Below are 22174 nucleotides of genomic sequence, written 5' to 3' on the forward strand. Positions count from 1 at the left end.
AACAATATGAGGAAAATTATACCTGAAATGTAAAGAGAAGAGCTTTTTACATCGTCTACATAATTTTGGGTAGAATTGAAAAAGTCGCGATTTTGGCCAAAATTTGACAAAATCATAAAATTGCCAAATTTGGACCAAAAATGGAATGCCCCAACTATCCGTCAGGGTACTCATCTGGATTCGTTAAGCTCTGTGATGGATATTCCTCAAGTCTCAAGTGGATTCCAGGGTACTTTAAGCTTCATTTTGCATTTTTAATACCATAAGGCTTTGAATAAAGTTTCATGGTATTTACTTTCATATGGGAAACAATATGAAGATAATTATACCAGATTTTTAAAGAGAAGAGCTTTATACATCGTCTACATAATTTTGGGAAGAATTGAAAAAGTCGCGATTTTGGCAGAAATTTGGACCAAAAATGGAATGCCCCAAATATCTGCCAAATATCATAATCCTTTGAATAAAATGTTATGGTATTTTCTTTCATATGGGAAACAATATGAAGATCATTATACATATCAAGTATGTTACGATGTAACAGGTAAGTTACGATTTTGATCAAACTATCCAACATATAGGGAAGAGCGCTCTACCCCAAATCCCAGCAAGGAAGTGAAAAATATACGAACCATAATATGAACCATATAACGAAAAGGAAAACAAAAAAAAGACAGTTACAAGGAATTTGTCTTCGTTCCTATTTTATTGCACGGAATTCTTCTCTTGGGTGATAACGTTAACCAGACCTTAAGCGAAGTACGTGGGGAAACTGAGTGATAGAAAAGAGTTTTGTTTAACAGAGTTTAGAACACAAAGAATACCAGTACAAGTACAGACAGACGCCATCTTTAATCTATGCTACTCTTTCAACTCTTTCTTCTCCCACAACTTCCTACGAACCTTCCTCTCTCTCTCCACCTCTTTCTTTCTCTCCACCTCTCAATTCTTCTCATTCCAGTGCCTTTTTTTTATATTTATTATTTTGACTTACTTCAAAATTCCAAGAGAACAAATCCATACTTCCACAACAATTTTTTCTCTCTCTCTATCTCTATTAACCCTTCAATTTAGACACTTCCGTAAGTTCACAAATGGTCACGCAAACAAATTGTAAGATTGAACAATATCGTTTTCTTTCCAATGTGACGTAACCTGTTACAGATTATTTAGCAAGCTTCTTATTTCTTTCTTTCTTTCTCCACCACCCGCACCCCCACCCCCAAAACAAAATGAAGAAGAAACAATGTTTTCAAAATGCGACTAATATTTTGCAAGATTAATATGAGTAGACGAAACATTGTGTTCTCACTTTGCTTATCTAAGGAAGGAAAAAATGGAAAACCATCTTATTCATTATTCATTTAAATGGCAGCGTTATTTCAAAATACATTACAATAGCATTTAATAAACACTTGTATGAAGCACAAGTAACTGTATTTGTATTGTCTTGTTAGGGGAGAAGGGAGGGTGGGGTCTGGCAGAAAGTAACTGCAATTTTAACAGTCAAGAAATGTGGATCAAAATAATATGGCTTTAGTATAATTTACATATAAATACATGCTGATAAGTGCTAGAAAAACAATGCCATTCTAAAATTCCAACGTTTTTCGTTGTCGGATGGTATTTTAAGGCCAATCACACTATTTTTTCATACCCTGTTTTGAGGGTACATAGAACATTTTTCTTTTAATGCTCCGAAAAATGTTTTGTTCTATATTTCAGCTTTATCCTCTTGCCAATTTCTAGCGTTTCATAGAAATAGTGTTTTTCATTTTAATAAATACTAAATGAGGAACTAAATTCACCAAGCTAATAAATCAAAGTTAACAGACTAGAATTATTTAAAAAAAAAAAAATTATATTTAATCTTAATAAAGAGATTAAAGGCAGATAAAGAAACTTAATTATGAACACAAATGATATACATTACAGGTTATATAATGATGAAACAAAAGGAAAAAAGTAAAGAAAAAAAAAGGGGGCTGAAAAAACAAGTACAATTTTTATAAGCAGATGGACAAATGATTTGCCCTTCCAAAAATTAAAGCAAAAATAATATACAGAGAGGCAGTTACAAATGGAAATAGAAAACCACCTTTTTTTCTTCTTTTAAGTAACATGAAAATAATATTTTTGATCTTTTGTACACCTTTCATTTCCCTTCCCGCATATATTAAATCTGTCTTAAAATACTCTTTTTCTTTAAAAAAAAAAATTGTAGAACTTTCAATAAGAGAAAAATAAACAAATCTATTTATCCTGTTAAAAATAAAATGACAGAAAAAGAAATTCCCCAAGGAAATTTGTGATTTGGAAACCAGAAAGAATGATTTTGCAATGAAAATGTTGTCCTGAAAACCTGTGAGGTCACACGGAGGGGGGGGGGGTTAGGGAGTGAAGGAAGAAGAGGGAGAGGGGTGCAGATTTTGGACGACTTTGGAAGAGATCCTGTCCAACATGTAATAGCCGACATACCTGAGGTCTGATACAATGGCCCGTAAACTATGGGTTGGGGTCGCAGGATTTTCCAATTATCTATCTACATTTTGCCGACAGATCCATTAAGATACTTCTTTTGACATCAATTCAAATATTCCAAGATACCTTAATCCTCTTGGGCAGATCAGGAGTCGTGGACCAAATATGTTTCATCCCAACAACACAACACAGGCTTGAAAGTAGCTCCCCCTTCACAAGGAAACTATATAAAGAACTTGCTTACAGCAAGTATTTTTTTTTGCCAAAACCTCGACAGAGTAGAAACTGTCCTGTCCATACATCAAAATTGGACTTTTCCTCTCTTTCAAACTGACTAGAAATTACGTGGGGCAAAGACCTCAACCAAATAGCGATTTTTGTCCTTTTCAAATCATTCCGATAACGAATGGTTTAACGATCTCTAAAATTTTCAGAACACAAAAAGCCCCTTTGGATGATGCAAGTAGTCCAACTATTCTTACATCATTAATACTGATTGGTATCGTGATGTTGATAGGCCACACCCTCTATGATTATTCATGAGACTTTTCAGCCTATCTACATTTCCTAACTTCACCCATAAAAAATATGACTGAACCACTTTTCACACTCTTTCTAGCATATAACACAATGAATATGCATTATGCTATTCTCATTAGCATAAATCTCATTAGCATGAAATCATTAGCATAATGCTTTCCTCAGCAACCGATGTTTGCTGTTTCCCCCTGAGGAAACATTTTCCAACCCAACTATGTTCTCTTAGTTTGAATTTCGTGGGCGAAATGGGATTGATATGTAAGAAAATATATTTTTGTTAACCTTTTAATAGTCCTAAATGATAATATCTATGAGGAAACTCAAACCTGAAAATGCATACATAATGAAAAACACTGATACATGTGCATAGATGAAATAAAGAGAAATAAAGCTTTGTCTCTGTTTGTGTTTTTAATCTGTACAAAATATTCTTCACTTCTAGCCACCTTTACACATTTTAAACACGCCAAAATTTTCCTACGGGAAAAATCCCGCAGCCATATAACATCTGACAATTGGTCATGTTATATGATGCTTCTGTTCCGCGTGGATTCAAAGAACCAGATTGTCAGATTTTACTTTGGTAACAGCATTTCTTTTTGCCAATAACAAAACTTAGTGATACATCATTTGGCATTTCATTTACATAACCAGTTTCATTCCTTCAAATGTTACCTTTTCAAGCCATTTCACCCTTTAATCTATTTTTTCAAATCTAACCGAAATTCCTTCTACATGTAGAAATGGTTGAGTTGTTACTTACACATAGCTTTGAGTGAATTACTCAATGGCTGGCTAATGATAACGTTGAAGTGCCACTTAGACCGAACAGCCATTTTCAAACAACCCATCCCAAGAACAACCAACAAGAAAAATATAAATATAAATAGGTAGAAATTTTTATATGCGAGAACTTACAAAAACAAGTAACTGACAGCTCCTACAGTTCTACATTAATTATATGTTAATCATGTAAATACTATGCTAATCATATGCAAAATCAGATGAAGCAAAACAAACCACTTAAAGAGATAAATAGATGAAGGGTGGAGAAATCTTGGAATGCAGTTGTCTCATGAATTCGTCGTACGTACGAGTTAATTAAAATAGATCCCTGAATTACAGCTTTGTATTTAGTTGATACCTGTATCACAAACAAGGCACTTGAAACAATAAGGCTTTGTACATTAAGACAATTATTTTGGCCACATCCACCCAATGTAACCGCAAGTAACCTTAGTTCATTATTTTTTTTAAATGGATTTTTTTTTTTTCATTTTCATTTTCAATTTTTTTTGTTTTTTTTTTTGGGGGGGGGGGGGCTTTATTGGTTCAGACAAGGCCCTTCTAGAACGATATAAACAGTTAACCCGATACGACATATCATGACCCTGTGAAAAAAAACGGTTTCAAAAGAAAACTGCAAGGCATAAATTCCTTCGGTGCCACGTATATGCAAGAATAGAATTAAACACTACATTTTCTCCAAAATGTGGGGAGTTAGCATGCTATCATTTACAGATGCTTTGACTTTTTGGGCTCCCATTTTGGGATGCAGGGATGAGTGGGGTTGGGGGAGGGGAGTTTGTTACAGTGTACAAGACATTGATTAACAACCTTTTCTTAATCCTCATTCTAGCATTTACACACCATCTTGGCCAGTCGTTATGTATAGGAAACATGTCAAAGGTCGCAAGATATTTCGCTCCCTTTTCAAACAGAAAAAAAAGAAGAAAAAGAAAAGGAGGGAATTGTAATACTGAAATTCTTTCTCCGATTGAGCTGTTGTCTAAAATGTAAGGCACTGGCAAATTCAAACCCAAAAGAAAGAAAAGAAATCATCACCCCAACATCACCGAATGCCCTTAAATCTGTCCCGTTATTAAACAAATCCAGAAACATTTTTTTAAATTAAATCCTTCTGCCTAATCACCAAATTCCTTTCATTCTGAGTATAATGAATAATCCCGATATTCCCAGACATTTTGCTTTTTTTACAATTTACAAATTCGTCCAGTTTCAAATGCCATATAAACTCTTTTTGGGACAACCTGCCATTCAACATAAGATCGGGACTGAGATCTTTGTTTTGATCCTAAAATGTTATCAGAAGACGACTGCACCCAGACAAGTAAACATAAATATACTTAGGCCGTATTTCCTCCATTTGATTAGTGTGTTAGGCTAACTCTTTACTGCTTGTGAGTTGAGCTTGTGAGAAGAGAATTTGATGTGATGTAAATACACTATGCATTTGTTGATAAAGGCAGAATATAACTTTACCAACTGTCACTCTAGTACCCTCCTAGCATCCCTTAATTCCCTGCCTCCCACCTCCTATTTCCATTAAGAATTAAAAAGGTCACTTTCAGTCGAAAGAAGTACAAGCTGAATCTACCTTCTTTACATGACAAACAATAAAACGTTTGATTGCGTAGCTATGACATCTCTCCAACTTTTTCAAATTCCTAAAATTTGAGATTCGACAACAGTACACAATTACATACCAATTACATCCACACAAATTATGCTGTAACCTTGACGACATACCAAACGATCTGTTATGTCATAATTTAACAGTGCCTGTTTACATGGATTTATGACCCAATAGAGGAAACCGTCCAGATATAAATTAATGCAAAAGGTATAACACAAAAGAGTTTGAAAAAGAAAAGAAAAAAAAAAGACAGAAAAAAGTTAAACCTTTCCCAAACTTCTAAATCAGAAGACAATAATAATATTGAATTTTTACTTCTGAATAAACTGAAAGAATAATTTAAGTATATTATTTTTTATGCTTTTTGGGTGATGTGCCATTTTCTTATATGAAACATTGAAATACAGATGGATGCATGCCGCACCCTAATTTTTTTCCCTTTTTCTTTGTGCCTTTTTTCTTGGTTTGGCCCAATTTATTTCATGGCCCATCCAGGGCCTGGGAACTTCTCCTTTTGTGACCTGTTTTGTAATTTCTGTGACTCTCCAGAGTTTGTCGACAACATTTTGAGGATTCATAAATGACAAGGCGATGTTAACTGGACTAAGATGGAAAAGGGTAAATCATCTTCAGCAATTTTTTTTGTTTTCCTTTTTTATTTGGATAAATATTATTATAACATTACAACGAAGTGGCCTACAGAAAAGATTAAACAAAAACTTGACAAATTTCAATAGTATGGGTTTCAGGAAATGGTTTTAAAGGAATCTATAAACAGTGGATCAAAGACTTTAGATTCCAAATTTGCAGAAATATAATCTTAATTAGAAAAGACCTGCGATTGATTTCTTATGCAGCATTGAGAGAGGTAAGATAATGAAACCAAAAATAAACAATTTCACAGAAAGAAATAGAAATTTATTGAACAAAAATAATAATTCTGAGATAGAGGATGAAGAGTACATTTGAGCCCGAAAAATATGAAAATTTTGGGTTGACAATTTCTCGTTTGAATTGAAATTTTCTTAAGTAAATACTGCCACAGTAACATTGTAACATTAATTTACCCACAATTCCATGTGTTTGACTTTGCGAAACAGAGAAGACTGGATCTTCTTCTTCTCTGGGATTGAATGATGATAATTAATCTGTTTCTGAAAACTTTGGAAATGTTCTCATCAGCTCTAGTAGCTCAAGTAAAAACTGAAAATGACCATTCAAGTGTTTCAACACTTCCTTGGTGAAGTGAGAATTTATGACTTTTCCAGGACAGAGTTGAGAATTCAAAGATTTTTTCATAAAACATGTCTGCACATGTTTCAGAGTGATTTTTATGAGCAAGGAAAACATGTCCACAACAGACAATTTAAAGAATATAGTTCCATTACATGACTTTTGACTATTTATTCTCTCTTTCTGCCATAACTATATTGCAGCCTGAAAATTGATTTTCAAATTTCCAGGACGGTTCCAACTTTTCCATGACCTGTGGAGGAATCGGAATCATGCCATTCTCTGAATTAATTTTTCCACTCTGTGGAAGAGCCGTTTTGTACGAAGAACACTTTGTTTCATTTCTATCATTTTTGTTGCAAAAGGACATGATACGTCACTTGCTTTTTGTCTTTTACAAAGCAAAACCTAGCATATGAAAAAGAGTAGCTAGTGGTAAGGCTGGAAAAATGTCAGTAGAAAGATGAAAAAAGAAATAGATATAATAAAAGGGGAAAAAAACAAAACTTATATATCATATCAATTGGAAATAACAAAGGCAGCAGAATGCAGATATGCTCCAATCGCTCCATCGAGATAAAAGTCAAAAGTACTTTTTTTTTGTTCTTCCTTACAATTCCTCATGAGTCGATCCCAACTATTTTTCGCCGCCATCTTCTTCACAGTCTTTGCCTTTGATCTCGCCCTCCACTTTGCTATCTCCGTTCACCATCACGACCGATTCTTTCACGGCACTCTCCATTTTCTCTCTCTCGATGATTTTCTTCGCTTCTGTCGAAGAGGTAGACGTCTCCTCGTGGTGGTTCACCTCTGCCGCGTTGTCGTCCCCGTTGGCGCTGCCGTTGGTCAACGGTTTGCTTGGAATGACTTTCTTCTCTAACGGTTCCGAAGATCTGCTATCCTTTCCCGGCGAGGAGGCCGGGGTGCTCTCTACGGAGACCGCGCTCTCCGAACCGCCCCCGTTCGCAATTTTGATCGATGGTGGAGTCACCTTGGCTTCACCGTTGGGTACGGTAGGACCGTTCTTGACGACCTCAACCGGCTTGTCAGGGCTCTTTGGTCCATTTTCGGTGACCTTTGGTCCGTTATCTTGAGGCTTGGAGGTTTCTGAAGCTTCCCGTTCCTTCCCCTCAACTTTCTTAGGGCTATCACCGCCCTGGGGCCCCTCGCTCCCCTGGCGCCCGTCGTTCCCCTGGCGCCCCTCTTGCCGCCTGCGGTGCTGATTCCTTCGAGTGAAGTTCCTTTGTTTCTTGGGGCTCTCTGTTTGGTTGTCTCCGCTTCCACCTTCAACCACCTTGCTTTCTGCTTGCTCTGGCTTACCTTCGGTCCTGGGTGCTCTGGCTTGTTGATGACCCCCCCGGCTACCGCCTCTGCCTCTCCCCTCTCTCCTGGGAGGGCGCTGGTTCTCTCCACTGCTCTCCTTCTGTCCATCGTTGTTCTTTTGGGCGCTGCCGCTGTCCGTCCTCTTTCTGTTGGCTTCTTGGTTACCTCTGTTCTGTGGCCTCCTAGGACCTTCTTGGTTACCCTGGGGTCTCCTACCTTGGTCCTTGCTCCCGCTGTTCTCCCTCCTACGTCCCGCTCCACGCCCACCGGGCTGATTCCGCGGGCCATTCCTTGGTGGACCGCTTCCGCGGGCCTGGTGAGACAACAGAAAAACATATTGACAATGACAGGCTGCTGGAGGCACTGGGTTGCCTTGACTATTGCAAAAAAAGGATGCCCCCATCCTCCAGCCCGACTCAACCCCCCCCCCCTCCTGATCGAACCCACGTCACACTCGCGATGATAGGTCACAAAGGCAATGTTAGTTTGCTGCATGTCATAAAATATCTTAAGCCCTCTGGTTATGCTTACAGCTTTTTGGCCATCTTATATTCTAGTTCATCAGTTTCTTGCGTCGACGTCGAAACAGACTTTTCTAGTTTTTCAAAAAAAAACAAATAACATGAATACTCCACCCTAATCTCACCCACACTTTGGTAAGCTGAGTGTAAAAGCCTGCTTTGGACATGAATGGCAGGACTGAAGAACAAATCCAAAATTTATCCTGTTTGCATATTTACGAGGGACGAGCTGTACCTTCTTTCTCACGACACTAAAATTCTTGTCACACTCTCGGATAACAGAGTGCAATCGTAGGGGGGGGGGGGGGAAGGTCAGCCAGAAAGCAAAGTGCGTTACTGTTACTAAGTCTTTCGGCTAAATAACTGTCAGGTTTTCTTTAACTAAATCAGCCAATATTATTATTAATTTTTTTTTTACCATTCCATTCGAAGCCAACCTCCTCTCTCCTTCAGAGCAATAAACTATGGCAATGGTTATTATCTGACAGCGTTCTAGTTTCGATGGCTTTTGTTCTGGTGTCATTCCCTTCGTCATCATCGCTTTTCATTCTCAAACCCTAAAAGGGCCCTTACCTTGATTTTCTGTTGAAGTTTAGCTGCGAAATTATCGGCTTCGACGCTGAGGTCCATGTCGGGTGACTTGGGGCTAGTACTGTCGGGCGACTTGAGGCTCTCGGAGAGGGAGACGCCTCTGCTCAGCGTCTGAGGAATGTCTTCACAGACCGAGGTCGTGCGGCTGATGGAGCTGAGGCTGGAGATAGAGGGCCTCCTCGAGGAGTACCGACTGATCTCCATGTTGACCTCACCGTACTTCTTGACTTCGGCGATGAGCGGGTCGGGAGTGTACGTGAACCGCATCGTCTGGGCTATCTCCTCGTCCGTCTTACGGTCGGACACGAAATGCTGAACGAGAGAGGTAGAGGAGAGAAGGTAATGACACTTGCAACTTTTTGACCAAAAAAAAGAAAGAAAGAGGATTCGCTGGGCACTACGATGTAATTTCTTAAGTAGCCTTTCCTTGATTTACTTCCCGAAATTGTAATCTTTGTGAGGTTATTGATGAACTAAATTGGAAAAAATCAATTGAAGAGCAGCGAAGGCAGTGGCAAGCCAGCTATACAAACTGCATGTTCCTCCTCTAAACATCTGCGAGTTCTGCAATCTGTTGATAAGGGAGGGTGGGGGGGTGGGGATTGTGGGATGGGAGTGGGTGAGGACTACTTGTTTAGGGGCCTTTCGGAGGTATTCTTACAGAAGACCTGCATACCTCCCATTGTTGCAAGTTCTTTCTGCTGAGGCTTCGAGAATTATGAGAGGCCCAGATGACACGGATTAAACTGGAAAGCACTCTCTCAGCTTTCACAAGCCAGGCGTATTTTACATTAATTGAGTTGTGTGGAATTTCCTGTTCTAGTAATGACCTCCTCTTGCCCTTCTTCAGTACCCCATTTGAGGAACCCAGCAGCAGGGACCCCATTTTAGGCTCTTTTTGGTTTTTGTTATACCTCTTTACAACTTTAAACCTGTCCGTTATTCCTTTGTTCTGCGGAACAATGATGCTACATCTGAGGCATCCATTGCTCTGAGGAACAAAAGCGCCCCATCTTGAGGCATTGGTTGTCGCCTGATGGTAATATCATCTGATCATTAACCTTGGTCTGAGTTCTGGACATTTCCTGTTCAGCAATCATGAGCTCCTATTTTCACCCCATTTTGGGACCCCAATTGAGGAACCCTAAAGCAACCCCTGAGACCTCTCTTTGTTGACAGATTGGGTTTTTATTGCCCTTACCTTTAAACTTGCCCGTAGTTCTAAGAGTTCCTGTTCGGATAATGAGTTGGCTTTTGCTATCTTCATCTTCAACTCGGACGCTGTCTTGATTCTGGTATCTATAAGAGATTCTGTGGATTAAAGAGAAAAATATTATGAAAAGTGCTGACAAAATTCCACCCATGGCCAGTAAAATTGTTACCTATAAAATCCGATATTAAAGGTACAACATACGAAAACATTAAAAAGGCAGTATGGAAGTGCAAATCAAAGACGTAATGTAGCCTGGGCTCAATTTTGAAGACTACTATAAGTTTTCACAGCTTGTTCACTATGTTAGAATGGTTGACAGGGATGGGGAGGAGGGTGAGGGAGAGGGGACAGTGGGGGGTGAACAATAATTTTTTTTTAACTTAAAAAAAGTGATGCTCAGTCCTTATTACTAATACACTATCATATATGATTGTGACACTGCAAAACAAGGATGTTATTTTCAATACATGACAATATTTTGTGACTATAATGCAATATAAAAACAAGATTATTTAAGAGAAGTACCATTAAGAAAACATTTCTTAGAAAATTAACCCTTTTTATTCCTCCTCGTTTTTAATGTAATATTATGCTTCCTAATAAATTCACACATTTTACTTTAATTTTTAATGAAAATTAATGCACTTTATCAACTACAAATTAGTTATTCATGTGCTAAACATATATTAAGTCACCCAAAGTGAAGAAAAAAAAGTAACAAAAAATTGTATTTTTTTAACTCTGTTGCTTGGTGACTGTTGCTTGATTTAAACATTTGTCATCATGTTGTATACAAAGTCTATGAGTTTCATTAAATTATCCAATTACTGCTTTATGTTGTAAAGAGCACAGCAAATATGACTCATATTTCTAAATAATTCAAGATGCAGTATAAGGAAGGCTGTTGCACATCATATTCTGTGACTACCCCACCACTTTTAATAGCTGACGCTAGTAGTTCCCTTCTTTTACCAAACCTTGCACGAACTGAAGAGGCATCGCACTTTGCTATACATTGCACTGATAGACACTGATAGTATAGTTGCCATGTTTGTATGTCAAATTGTAATGCCCTTTTTGTGACCACTGAATGTGACCACTGAATGTGACCACTGAATGTGACCACTGAATGTGACCACTGAATTTTTCCCGGTACATACCTGTCTGTCGCTTAATGTCGTTGAAATCATTCAACAGCACAAGTTCCCTCTCATGGAGCCTGAAAGATTGACAAAAAAATAACAAAATATCGTAAAAACTAACAAAATGACAAATTATCGTCCAAAGGAAACAACTGCTAATTACTCATTAATTTATATATACTTAAATATATATATATATACTTAAATATATATATATATACTTAAATATATATATATATATATATTCATATATATATATATATATATTTACATATATATATATATATATATATTTATATATATATAGATATACATACATATATGTATAAATATACATACATATGTACATACACCCATACATACACACACACATATCTATATACATCATACAACAATGTTCAATTTCCTATTCAATGAATAAAAACATTGATCTAAGATGTTCATCTCTCTCCGGAGGTCGTTTACGGTCTTTGCCCACGACCAGTAAACATTCAGTTTCCTATTCATGAATCATGGGGTTGGCCTCTTTTTCACCTCTCGGGAGATGATTTAGGTCTTTGCCCGCGACCCGAAACATTTCACTTCCCCAGGAAGTCCACACATGCCCTGACCTCGCTGCTGATAAGACAATGTCATAGAGAAGATCATGTTGATCTTCCAGTCAAACGTTTTAGAGAATAAGGTTGTTCCATGTCCGTGACCTGTCTGTACAGGTCAATCGGTAACCATACACTGCAACGTAACGCACCACCATACAATGTTTCCGATGTCATGAGTCAACGAGGGTATCTATTGCACTTTGCTTGCTTCTATTTGGAAAACAATAACATATCCCATGCAGGTTGTGGAATAGGAAACTATGATTCTATGGCAACCTCCTGCCCCATTGTAACCTGTTAAGTACAGTTAACGACTGGGCATTTTGTGCTGTTGATTGTTTGCGGTATAAAATGTGTACAAATACTGTCGTGTAGGGAACCTGTATGAAGCCTAGCCTGGCAATAGGCTGTGACTGATTTTCGCAAAAAATACGAAATATATCATCTATATATAGATACTTTCTTTCTTCATAACATTTCCCACTCTGAGTGCAAGTATGTGAAGTATCGGCTGATTATTACTCTCCAGGTATCAGGCCCTGATAGATTTTAGCATTAGTTTGTGTTCCCTAACACATAAGTGTACATACATCGCTGTATAGAGTGTAGGATCACGCAAAATGCTTATGACCGAAAGTTTCGCTCTGTTTAACCGAATGATTAGTTGACCCATTGTGACATTCTCCTCCATGGTGTAACTCTGAACTAGCTTGTAGTCTCAAACATAAAATCATTTTATAGTTTAGTTTAGAGACATGAGGATGAGGAAGCCTTACAGTAGCTTATTTGAGACCCTATCCGTGTTAGATCGTGGATTAACATCGGCTTATTTCAAGCCTTCTCTTTTCGATAAGTGTTCAGAGGATAACGAGGCAGGGATGTCAATTCGCTCCCATTCCTGCTCCCGGGACCACCATTTGACGTCCCCATCCGACGGACGGGAGTGTATGCCCCAGCATCCGACCACTTTCTCAGATACTGAGGTAGGCAAAAGGCACCCCATTCGACATCACTGCAGTGCAGCCATGAAGAACAAACTTGTTTCGTAACCAAGTGAAAAACAGAAACAAACCCCCTTTTACCAAGTTCCCAAACCAGAAATACCAAATCCACGGAAGACTCCGCACATCACCACTGCACTGCAGCGATTTTTGAATAGGTCAAGAGAATCTGGCTCTTGGCGGAATTTTGATCTGGGAACCTAAGGATTGTGAGGCGGACACTCTAACCGCTGAACCACGCCCTTTGCCTTTAAATCATTTTATGACTGATAACAGAGGAAAATTGATCTGTTTTCCAAATATTGGTAGTCAAAACTTTGGTACGGTTTTGCATTAAAAAAAAAAAATCAATTTTGGAAAATTTGCATAATTTGCTTTCGGAGGCGAAAAAAAAAAGCTTGATTCTCGGTACTCACTGTCTTCGAACTTCTTCGAAAGCTTTCTTCAACCTTTTTTCTGAATCGTCTAATTGTGTTGAGAGATTATTTTCACACCTTTGCAACGAAACGGTCGTCCTATGCAAATCTTTCTCTAACCTTTCTAAGTGAGCTCCTGAAAGAGATACAAGAAAGAGGTAGACACACATAATTAATAACTAAAAAAAATGAAAAATTAAAAGCATTGTCTATGGTAATGAAATAGTGTTCATCCTGTGAAAAATTTCAATAAACAATTAATAATAATATCAATAGTTAAATTGATCGGGTAATAAAAAATTTATAACGTAAACAAACCCTTGTAACATATATGAATAAATAATAAATAGATCCTTAATAATTAGTAATAATGACACTAATGATAACATATCTTTCTTTTTGAAAACTGACTGACATTTTGCCCATTTAAAGATTGGGATCATTAATAGGACTTAAAGGAACAGATAAAATTCAAACGTATTTTTACAAACTATAACATAGAATGAAACAAACTTGGGATGATGCATGTTGGATGGGGGGGGGAGGTGGGGGGGGGTGGTGATAGGTAAAATTTCAAGGTAAAAATTTAAGAATGATATATTTGAGCAACATTGCCTTTGGACATTAACCATTTGCAGCTATAGCCAAAGCTATGAAGCTATGCAGACCTCTATAAATTTCCATTCATTGTGGTGTTAGCCATCCGGAAAACCCAGGAGTCTAAAAATAGCCAAAGTACAAAGGTCCTTGAAAAACCTGGTTTACTAAGATATATCCAAAAGCAATTTTCCACTTGAAGTTCGTGACAAAAGACTACATTGCAAAACTTTATTGAGAGCAGTAAAAGCGATAATTCCCCAGGCCCTCCAAGCTGTAAAGTTGGCTCGCGGGGACGTCACTACCTGGTACGACGCTACAAATGGGGCCACGCCATAGCCTTGTAGATATGAGAATAAAGGCTACAATACACTACAACATTAATAAACTCCCTCACTGTATTAACATTTGTGACAATTATTTGTGAATAACTGATTTTTGTTAGGATCCTAACAACGGTTATTTTACCACACAGAGCAAACAGTAATCAAGAAAAACATGCAGTTTATAGCATTTTTTTGGGCTTGGAGAGTACGCCAAACCTAGGCGGTTACCGAGTACTACTAAGATTGGGATTGGCTAAACTAAGACAATCTGTTAGAATCTTTTGAACAAATATTTATGAACGCAGAGCAAATAACAAATTCCATTTGACAGTAAAATCAAATGAATTTTTTCCAGTTACTTCTGTGTAGTAGCATTTTTACCTCCATGGTAGTAGTTGGAGTGTGTACATAATCACACACACAAACCCCTATACACGTACATACTGACATGCACACAAATACATGCATACATACACGCACATACACACATGTATACATTCATAATAACATCATTACCATGTAGATTCCTGTTGTCATCTTTGAGTCTCCACAATGTCATTGTCTTAATCCTGTTTGTTTGTTTGTTAATTGCCATTATCTCTCTATAATATAATGTGTGGTGTCCAAAGTCAACTGATTGGTTACAAAATCTTTCTAGTTGATTCCATGGAAATGGGTTATGTTATGCTGAGTCAGTTTAAAGTAGCAGGGTGCCTGTCTTGTTAACCATGCATAACCCAATGGAAATAATAACCACTTCAGACCCAATTCTCATATGCTAAATAGGCAAGAACTACATCCTAGGCTATTCAAGTTCGGTATGTTTAGCCAGACTACCTGACAATGCTCACTTTGAAAGTAAAATATATTCTCCACAAATTGAACTGTCTTTCTCATCTGTTGAGACCATAACATAGCACAACACACACACATCAAACCAATGTTTTTTGTTAACGATGGTATCATATGCAATTTTATGCTGCAAACATGACCAGCTGCATTTAACATTATTGATTTGCGTAGCACTGATGTCAAAGTTGGCCCATATTCAATTACTCAGAAATGTCTCTTTTTGTGATTAACCATTTGACTCCTCGTTTTCCCGTCCACTCCCTAATTTTCTAATCTGCTAGGATGAAATTATGACTTCATATGCAAAATGAATCATTTCCCCAATCAACAAAACACTTGAGTTAATACCCTCCAACATTGTGACCGTTATTTATACGGTTTGTTTCGGTTAAGCGGTTGTTTATACGGTAGAGAGTAGCTACCGTCAGTAGGATCTCGTAGATGGTTCCTTTAAAACAAGTAGCCGGTCTATTGTTTGCTTATCTCAAAACTAGGTTAGCTAAGACAACAACAGACCAATTGTTCACCAAAAGTATTTGTTCTCAAAACAATGAATTAAGCTAAACGTGACCTTTGAACATCTGAGGAAAACAAATGTTCGAGAAAATATTAACGCATAATATCTAGTGTCACAGCATATGGGGATATAGGTAATCTTGACTTACGGCCACACGCTGAGCACTACAGACTCAAGCATCGAGATCCTAGGGAAAATGGTTTACACCCATCCCCATATAGCAATAGGACCAACTGCAACACTCTAAGCATGTATGTATATATATATAATGAGGCATCCATGTATTGATAGATGGATAAAACTGTATTATGCATCCATTGGTACATCAACTGTTATATGAACCACACCCTCTTTCAACAGACACAATTTGTAAAAGGTTACATGGCCAAATAATAGAGGCCCATAAAGCATACAGATTTGGGCATCAACGTAATGACGTTATGGCCAAACTGTAAGCGCAGGGACTTGGATATATCACGGTAACAGGTCTAATGACAACACAGTTACATGGCCATACAATTGGGGCAAAAAAAGCATACAGATTTGGCCATCACTTAATGACATTATGGCCAAACTGTAAGCACAGGAACTTGGATGCACCATGGTAACAGATCTTATGGCAACAATCAAACCAAGCAGATTCAGGCAACCATATAAATAGGACAAATGTTAGGAAAAGACAAGAGGACAGCTACGCGTCATATGCCATATTTACACACATGACCACACAGTATAATTAATAAGAGGACCAACCAGTTCATGAGCTCATACCATATGTCATAAAGCCATACTGTACATGATATATATATGCCATAGATTGTACCCATGTCATAGATGGTACCATCTCTCATGGTATGTCATAATGGTACCTCTGTCATAGATGGTACCTATGTCATAGAAGGTACCTCTGTCATAGATGATACCTCTCTCATAGATAGTATGTCATAATGGTATCTATGTCCCATATGGTACCATCTCTCATAGAGGGTGCCTCTGTCATAGATAGTACAGTATGTCAGATTGGTATCTATATCGTACATGGTACACACCACGTCGCACATGGTACACACCACATCATCCATGGTACACACTGGGTCATACATGGTACAAGCTTTCCCTGCATCATTTGGTACTCATACCATCTACGACATTGTACTCCACAGATGGTTATCATCTGATATAAGATGAACGCCATTACACAAAGAACTAATTCAATTGCAGTCACAGATTTATTGTACAAATCAAAGCCCTGAATTCACCCTTCAACTTAGAAACAGTCACAAATGCCATCCAATGATTGGTAACACTGTGGCACAAGGATGACAGAACATTCAATTAACACACATTGTAATAACATTTGACATTTCCACAATCCTGTCTATCCAGTCACCCAACCTACATCACTGATTCCAGGGCTAGGCTATGTCGGATATATCGTAAGTAATGACATTCGATCTACGAATTGAATTAAAAGAAACATTGTTTAATAGCTACAGACGCCAATTTTTTTCTTTCTTTGTCAAGCTCATGAAATCCACACCGGCTTGTGTACATTAAATTAAAAGAGTTGCCATCCTTCGATTAAATCAGTAATTTTTTTTTTTTTGGCACCCCCGGATAAGTATAAATTCAAACGTGCAATCGTTCAATCTCTGTACCCAATCGAGAAACCTTTCTAACTATAAACCACAAAAGGAATTTAACTCGAAAAACAGAGCCAGTATTGATCCTGAATCAAGGTCTCTGGGAATTTATTGATAGAAAATTACGGGGACAATACATCATTACGTGGACAGGTGTGTTTCACTTCCTTTGGAAAAAAAAAAAAATTATAAAAAGAAAAACATCTGCTCTGGTTCGTTTGGGAGTTTTTAAAGCCGATACAGATTTTGATGTCTATTTCATTTATTTGTACGGGTACTCATGTAACAAACTTTTGATTCTTTTGTTTTCTATTCCATCTAACTTAAACACAAATAAAAACTACTTATGTTTTATATGATATTTCATGGAACCACTTAAAACAATAATTTTGAACTTAATTAAATTGAAACTTTTCCCTGATAAAACAAAACCCCTTTAATATTGCAGCACTTTAGATGAGACCTCCTTAAAGTCTCATGTTCCGATATAAACCAAGACAAGGGGTTTTAACCTGAATCAGAGTTCTCACAGACTTTTATGGTTGAAACACTCACTCAAGGGGGGAGGGGGTGGGAGGGGATGTCACTATAACATAGAACAGTCTGCTCTTCAATAATTATCATCAATCTCTCGGTGTTACAACTGTTGCAAGAACGGGATTACCAAAGGCCCACAAATGCCTGAAATCCAGCTCACCTTTTTTCTTGCCTTGACCACTGGTTTCACTGGATTCGCTCTCCTGTACATCTGGCAGCTCTGAGTGTCCATCTCTGACGACCCTCCGGTCCCCCCCTGGTCCCACGCCTCCTCTGCCACCTTCTCTCCTCCTTGAATTGTTCTGGGCGTTTGGACCCCCCCTCTCTTTCTGCTCTTGCCAGAGATTCCTCCCCTGCGTCCTACGGTTCCTCCAGTCTCCCTGCCTCTCTCCCGGCCTGGAAGGCTGGGGAGGCTGGTGGCGGGGAGATTGGTCCCGCTGCTGCCTCTGGTCGGACGGGCTCTTCCCTCTATCGGTCGGATGATTTAAATTTGGTTGGCTAGTTTTGTTATTGTTATCGTTTGGCTGTGGTAACCGTACTGCTGTATCTTTGGCACTTGAGGTGGTTTCTTTAGTTATCTCTGTTGAGTTGGAGCCTAATTTGAATGACCAAAACAAAGAGAAAAAGAAATATAAAAAGAATATATATATATATATATAATAACAAAATTGATACAGGACACATTGTTGACTAGTCAGGAAATCCGATATTTATACTATGTATTGAATGTACCGATTTTTACATTACCGTTTTTTTATACTATGTTTACATAGTATACATAGTATAAACAGTATACACAGTATACCGATTTAATACTATGTACCGATTTTTATACTATGTATTGAAATACTATGTATATGGAATACATACTAAACATACAATATATGAAATACTATGTATTGAAATTGTTTGGTCCCCCTAGGACCTACTTCAGCAATGACTAGTGCCAAGTACACACAAGTTAAGGCGTGGAGAATAATACAGATCATCTGAAAATATCAAATGATAGGGATATATTGCAATGGAATTAACTGTAGTAGATCTGTAAGCAGAAAATAATTTGTTGAATAAATTGCCTTTTTTGAAATTTTCAGAAAACTTTGTAACTTCACCGTGTTCTACCATCCATGTTATTCCCAGCCATATAGAACAACAGGTGTTAACTTGGGGAAAATTTCTCAAAGGATCATGTTCTGGTATTGTAGCATATTTTTTTTTGGGGGGGGGAGGGAGGGAGGGAGGGAGGGGGACCTTACCAGCTGGCTGTTTAGAGGATGGATGCGGTATACTCTCTGTCTTGATTGCATCCTTTTCTGCGTTATTTACATTCTGGTTACCTTGACGATTCCGTCTTCTTTTGTTTCTACCTTGCTGTGTTCCCTACGATCATATGAAAAGAAGAAGGAATAAAAAAAGACTGAAATGAAGGTACAGGGTGGGGGGGGGGCGGTGGGAGTAGGGGTATAATATTAAATGAACATGATACTGACAAACATTGATGAAAACTACATCAAACTATTGTATAAATCCCAGTAATGTTTTTAAATTTTTGATTGGTGAATGCCATAGATTACTCCCCAGGTAGCAATAGAGGCAGTCGACATATCACAGCATGAATAGAGTACTGTTGTCGTGTGAAGACAGGGTAGGTGAGGCGTGAAGTGAATTGACCCTTGATTTTTGTTTTTCCTAACCCGGAAACACCTTATTTTTTTAATCACAATTAAAAGACACAAAAAAATGAGGTTTACTTGAGAGCTTCTTCCTGTCCTTCAGGGAATATAAATTAAAAATAATAAAAAAATAAAAAAATTAGTTAACACCACTTTATTTGTGTCTTTACTTAGTAACAGCTATCACAATGTTATTATTACTGGGAACACATCCACATCGACTACAAACAATTCATGTTAAGAGACCTTGGGTGTACAGCTCCCTGCTTTATGTAAGCTGGAAATTATAATGCGAATCATCCATTGTTTTAAGAAGGTCACTTTCTGACACAAATAAAACAAAAAGTTTTGAGTTTTGACATTTGCGGTTTTTTAACAGTATCAGAACCCTTGACACTGTTTGCTCGCCCTGCTCCTTCCAACAAGATGATCCCTACCAGATAAACAAGGTCACTCCATTCTTCAAACAAGGATTATCACATGACCTGTTTGATTAGTGGTTCATTTTGACAAGAGATTGTCAAAGGGGAAGACAAGGAAAAAAAACAGTCCAAAGGCCAAACACAACAAGCAAATTCTTTTTTTCTTTTGCTTCTCTCTTTGTAACATCATACTCCATGAATACCTCTTTCAAAAAAATTATGATTCATGACTGAAAATTTAGCATACAATGTATTGAAGAAAAAGAAGGAAAAAAAAAATCTTAGGGTCTACAACAGGTACTACTAGGACAGGTACTACAATGTATTCTTGTCTTTTGGAACCTCTCAGAAAGGTTCCTGGTAGAAGGTTATCATCATAACAGAACAATGGATTTTAAAACCTGCAGTAAATCCTGAGCTACTGAACGACCAGTTGCTCCCGGCAACAGCCTCCAAGGCTAATAGCAAAAATTTTGAAATATACTTGGTAAGTGGAAAAATGTCAAATCCAAAGGATTTAGTTAGAGGCTAAGATTTTTGTAAAGTAACTTCAAGAGGAATGAAATGGTAGATGGTGGGGAAGTTATGGTAAGGAGGGAGGGGAGGCTGTGGGTGGGTGGGAGGGTAGAGTAAGGAGGGAAATCGGAGGGAGGGGTCAAATCTTGTCATTCCACAACAAATTGAGAATATAGGCACATAACCATGAATCCATACATGGAACTTCCAATGTTCCACTGAGAAAAACAAAACCCTCCCAAGCACATCCCTCCCCAACCCCAGCACCCTCCCCTTCTCCCCCAGCACCCTCCCCCTCCCCTTCCCTTCCGATAGGCTTTCAATTTGGGGATATTGCGGTGATTTCATCCTCCAAGTCTATGTAAGACTATGTCTATGTAAGAGATGCTATACCCTATGTCTACAAATATCTTTTGAAAAAAAAAAAAAAACAGAAATCGGTACAAAATTTACAATTTTATACTACATTACCTTTCCCCCCTTTTTTCCTGAGATGGACCATGTTTCTAGGATGGATTCCGTTTTACCTGCGGGAAAGAAAACAAAAACCATCAACAAATCAAAAAAGATAAAACGAAAGAAATTTGATGAATGATATGATCAGGTTTGTACTTTGTCACCTCAGACCCCAAATGGCTTTGAAATGTGACACCTATCTAATCCGTTCTGCATTCTACTTCAGGACTATAGGGACACTTTGGGGGCACTTAAGCCTATCAAACCTATCAAAGATGCATTTATGCATCGTCAAGTAACGACTTATGGCGTGCCAGTGCTGACGAAGCTGTGAGCGGTAAAATTCGCATGTAAACCGATACCTTTTTTCAAGTTTCAATCTACCTATAGAGAGACCTTACATGATCAAGAAGCAAAGTAACTAATAATGTATAAATGTTTGGTGCAATAACAGGTAATTTCCACCTATGCACTGAAGTCCTGTTAAATTAAAAGGATAATCCAGAGGAAAAAATATATACTTGAATAGTGAAAGAAGAATAAAATAGATATTTAGCACACTGTTACAATTTGCACGTAATATCTACCCTACACTTTTTCTCCTTTTTGTTGTTGTTGAGATTGAGTTGAAATTGTCACAGGTGCCAAACCTGAACACGCAAAGGTTACGACCTTCCAAAACTGTTTCCAGTCATTGACGAGTGTTACAAATTAAGACAATTAAATGTCAAACTGTGAGATATTGTTTTCAGAGTGTCAGAAATAGACACGATTTAGGTCTTACTTGTTTTTGGTTTGCCAAAACAGTAAATTTGGTCGTCAGATATAAACGTTGTGCAAACTAACAAAATCAGGAATGACCAATACGGACACTGTACTCGGAGAAAATTGAGAATAATGACCAATATGGACATTGTACTCTCAGAGATGTATAGGTTGGAGAACAGAACACCATCATTTTTATCATGTTATCTATTCGGGGGGGGGGGGATATTTAGTGACAATGCAAGATGAAATTGATTGATGTAAACAACGAATTGCTCCACCAGAAAAACATACCTAGCTGATTTTGGTTGCCTAAACATTAAATTTGGCTGTGCAAACTAACAAATTAAGAGCAACCAGATACATGTATCCA

General features: G+C 37.8%; 1 protein-coding gene across 4 annotated transcripts in view; it reads right to left on the reverse strand.

Annotated features, from left to right (window-relative positions):
- Positions 1-687: 687 nt before the first annotated feature.
- Positions 688-22174, reverse strand: part of LOC139964452 (uncharacterized) — a 60527-nt gene continuing 39040 nt past the window's right edge. For all 4 annotated transcript variants that reach the window (XM_071966017.1, XM_071966018.1, XM_071966019.1 and 1 more), the window contains exons 4-11: positions 21052-21107; positions 19226-19349; positions 18130-18564; positions 13498-13633; positions 11500-11558; positions 10328-10437; positions 9109-9438; positions 688-8327 (exon numbers count right to left, since the gene is read on the reverse strand). In XM_071966017.1, coding sequence (XP_071822118.1) covers positions 7329-8327; positions 9109-9438; positions 10328-10437; positions 11500-11558; positions 13498-13633; positions 18130-18564; positions 19226-19349; positions 21052-21107 — 2249 coding nt within the window. In that variant the 3' untranslated portion in view covers positions 688-7328. The remainder of the gene's footprint in view (positions 8328-9108; positions 9439-10327; positions 10438-11499; positions 11559-13497; positions 13634-18129; positions 18565-19225; positions 19350-21051; positions 21108-22174) is intronic.

This window comes from Apostichopus japonicus, chromosome 23 (genome assembly GCF_037975245.1).
Source record: "Apostichopus japonicus isolate 1M-3 chromosome 23, ASM3797524v1, whole genome shotgun sequence".
Lineage (NCBI taxonomy): Eukaryota > Metazoa > Echinodermata > Holothuroidea > Aspidochirotida > Stichopodidae > Apostichopus > Apostichopus japonicus.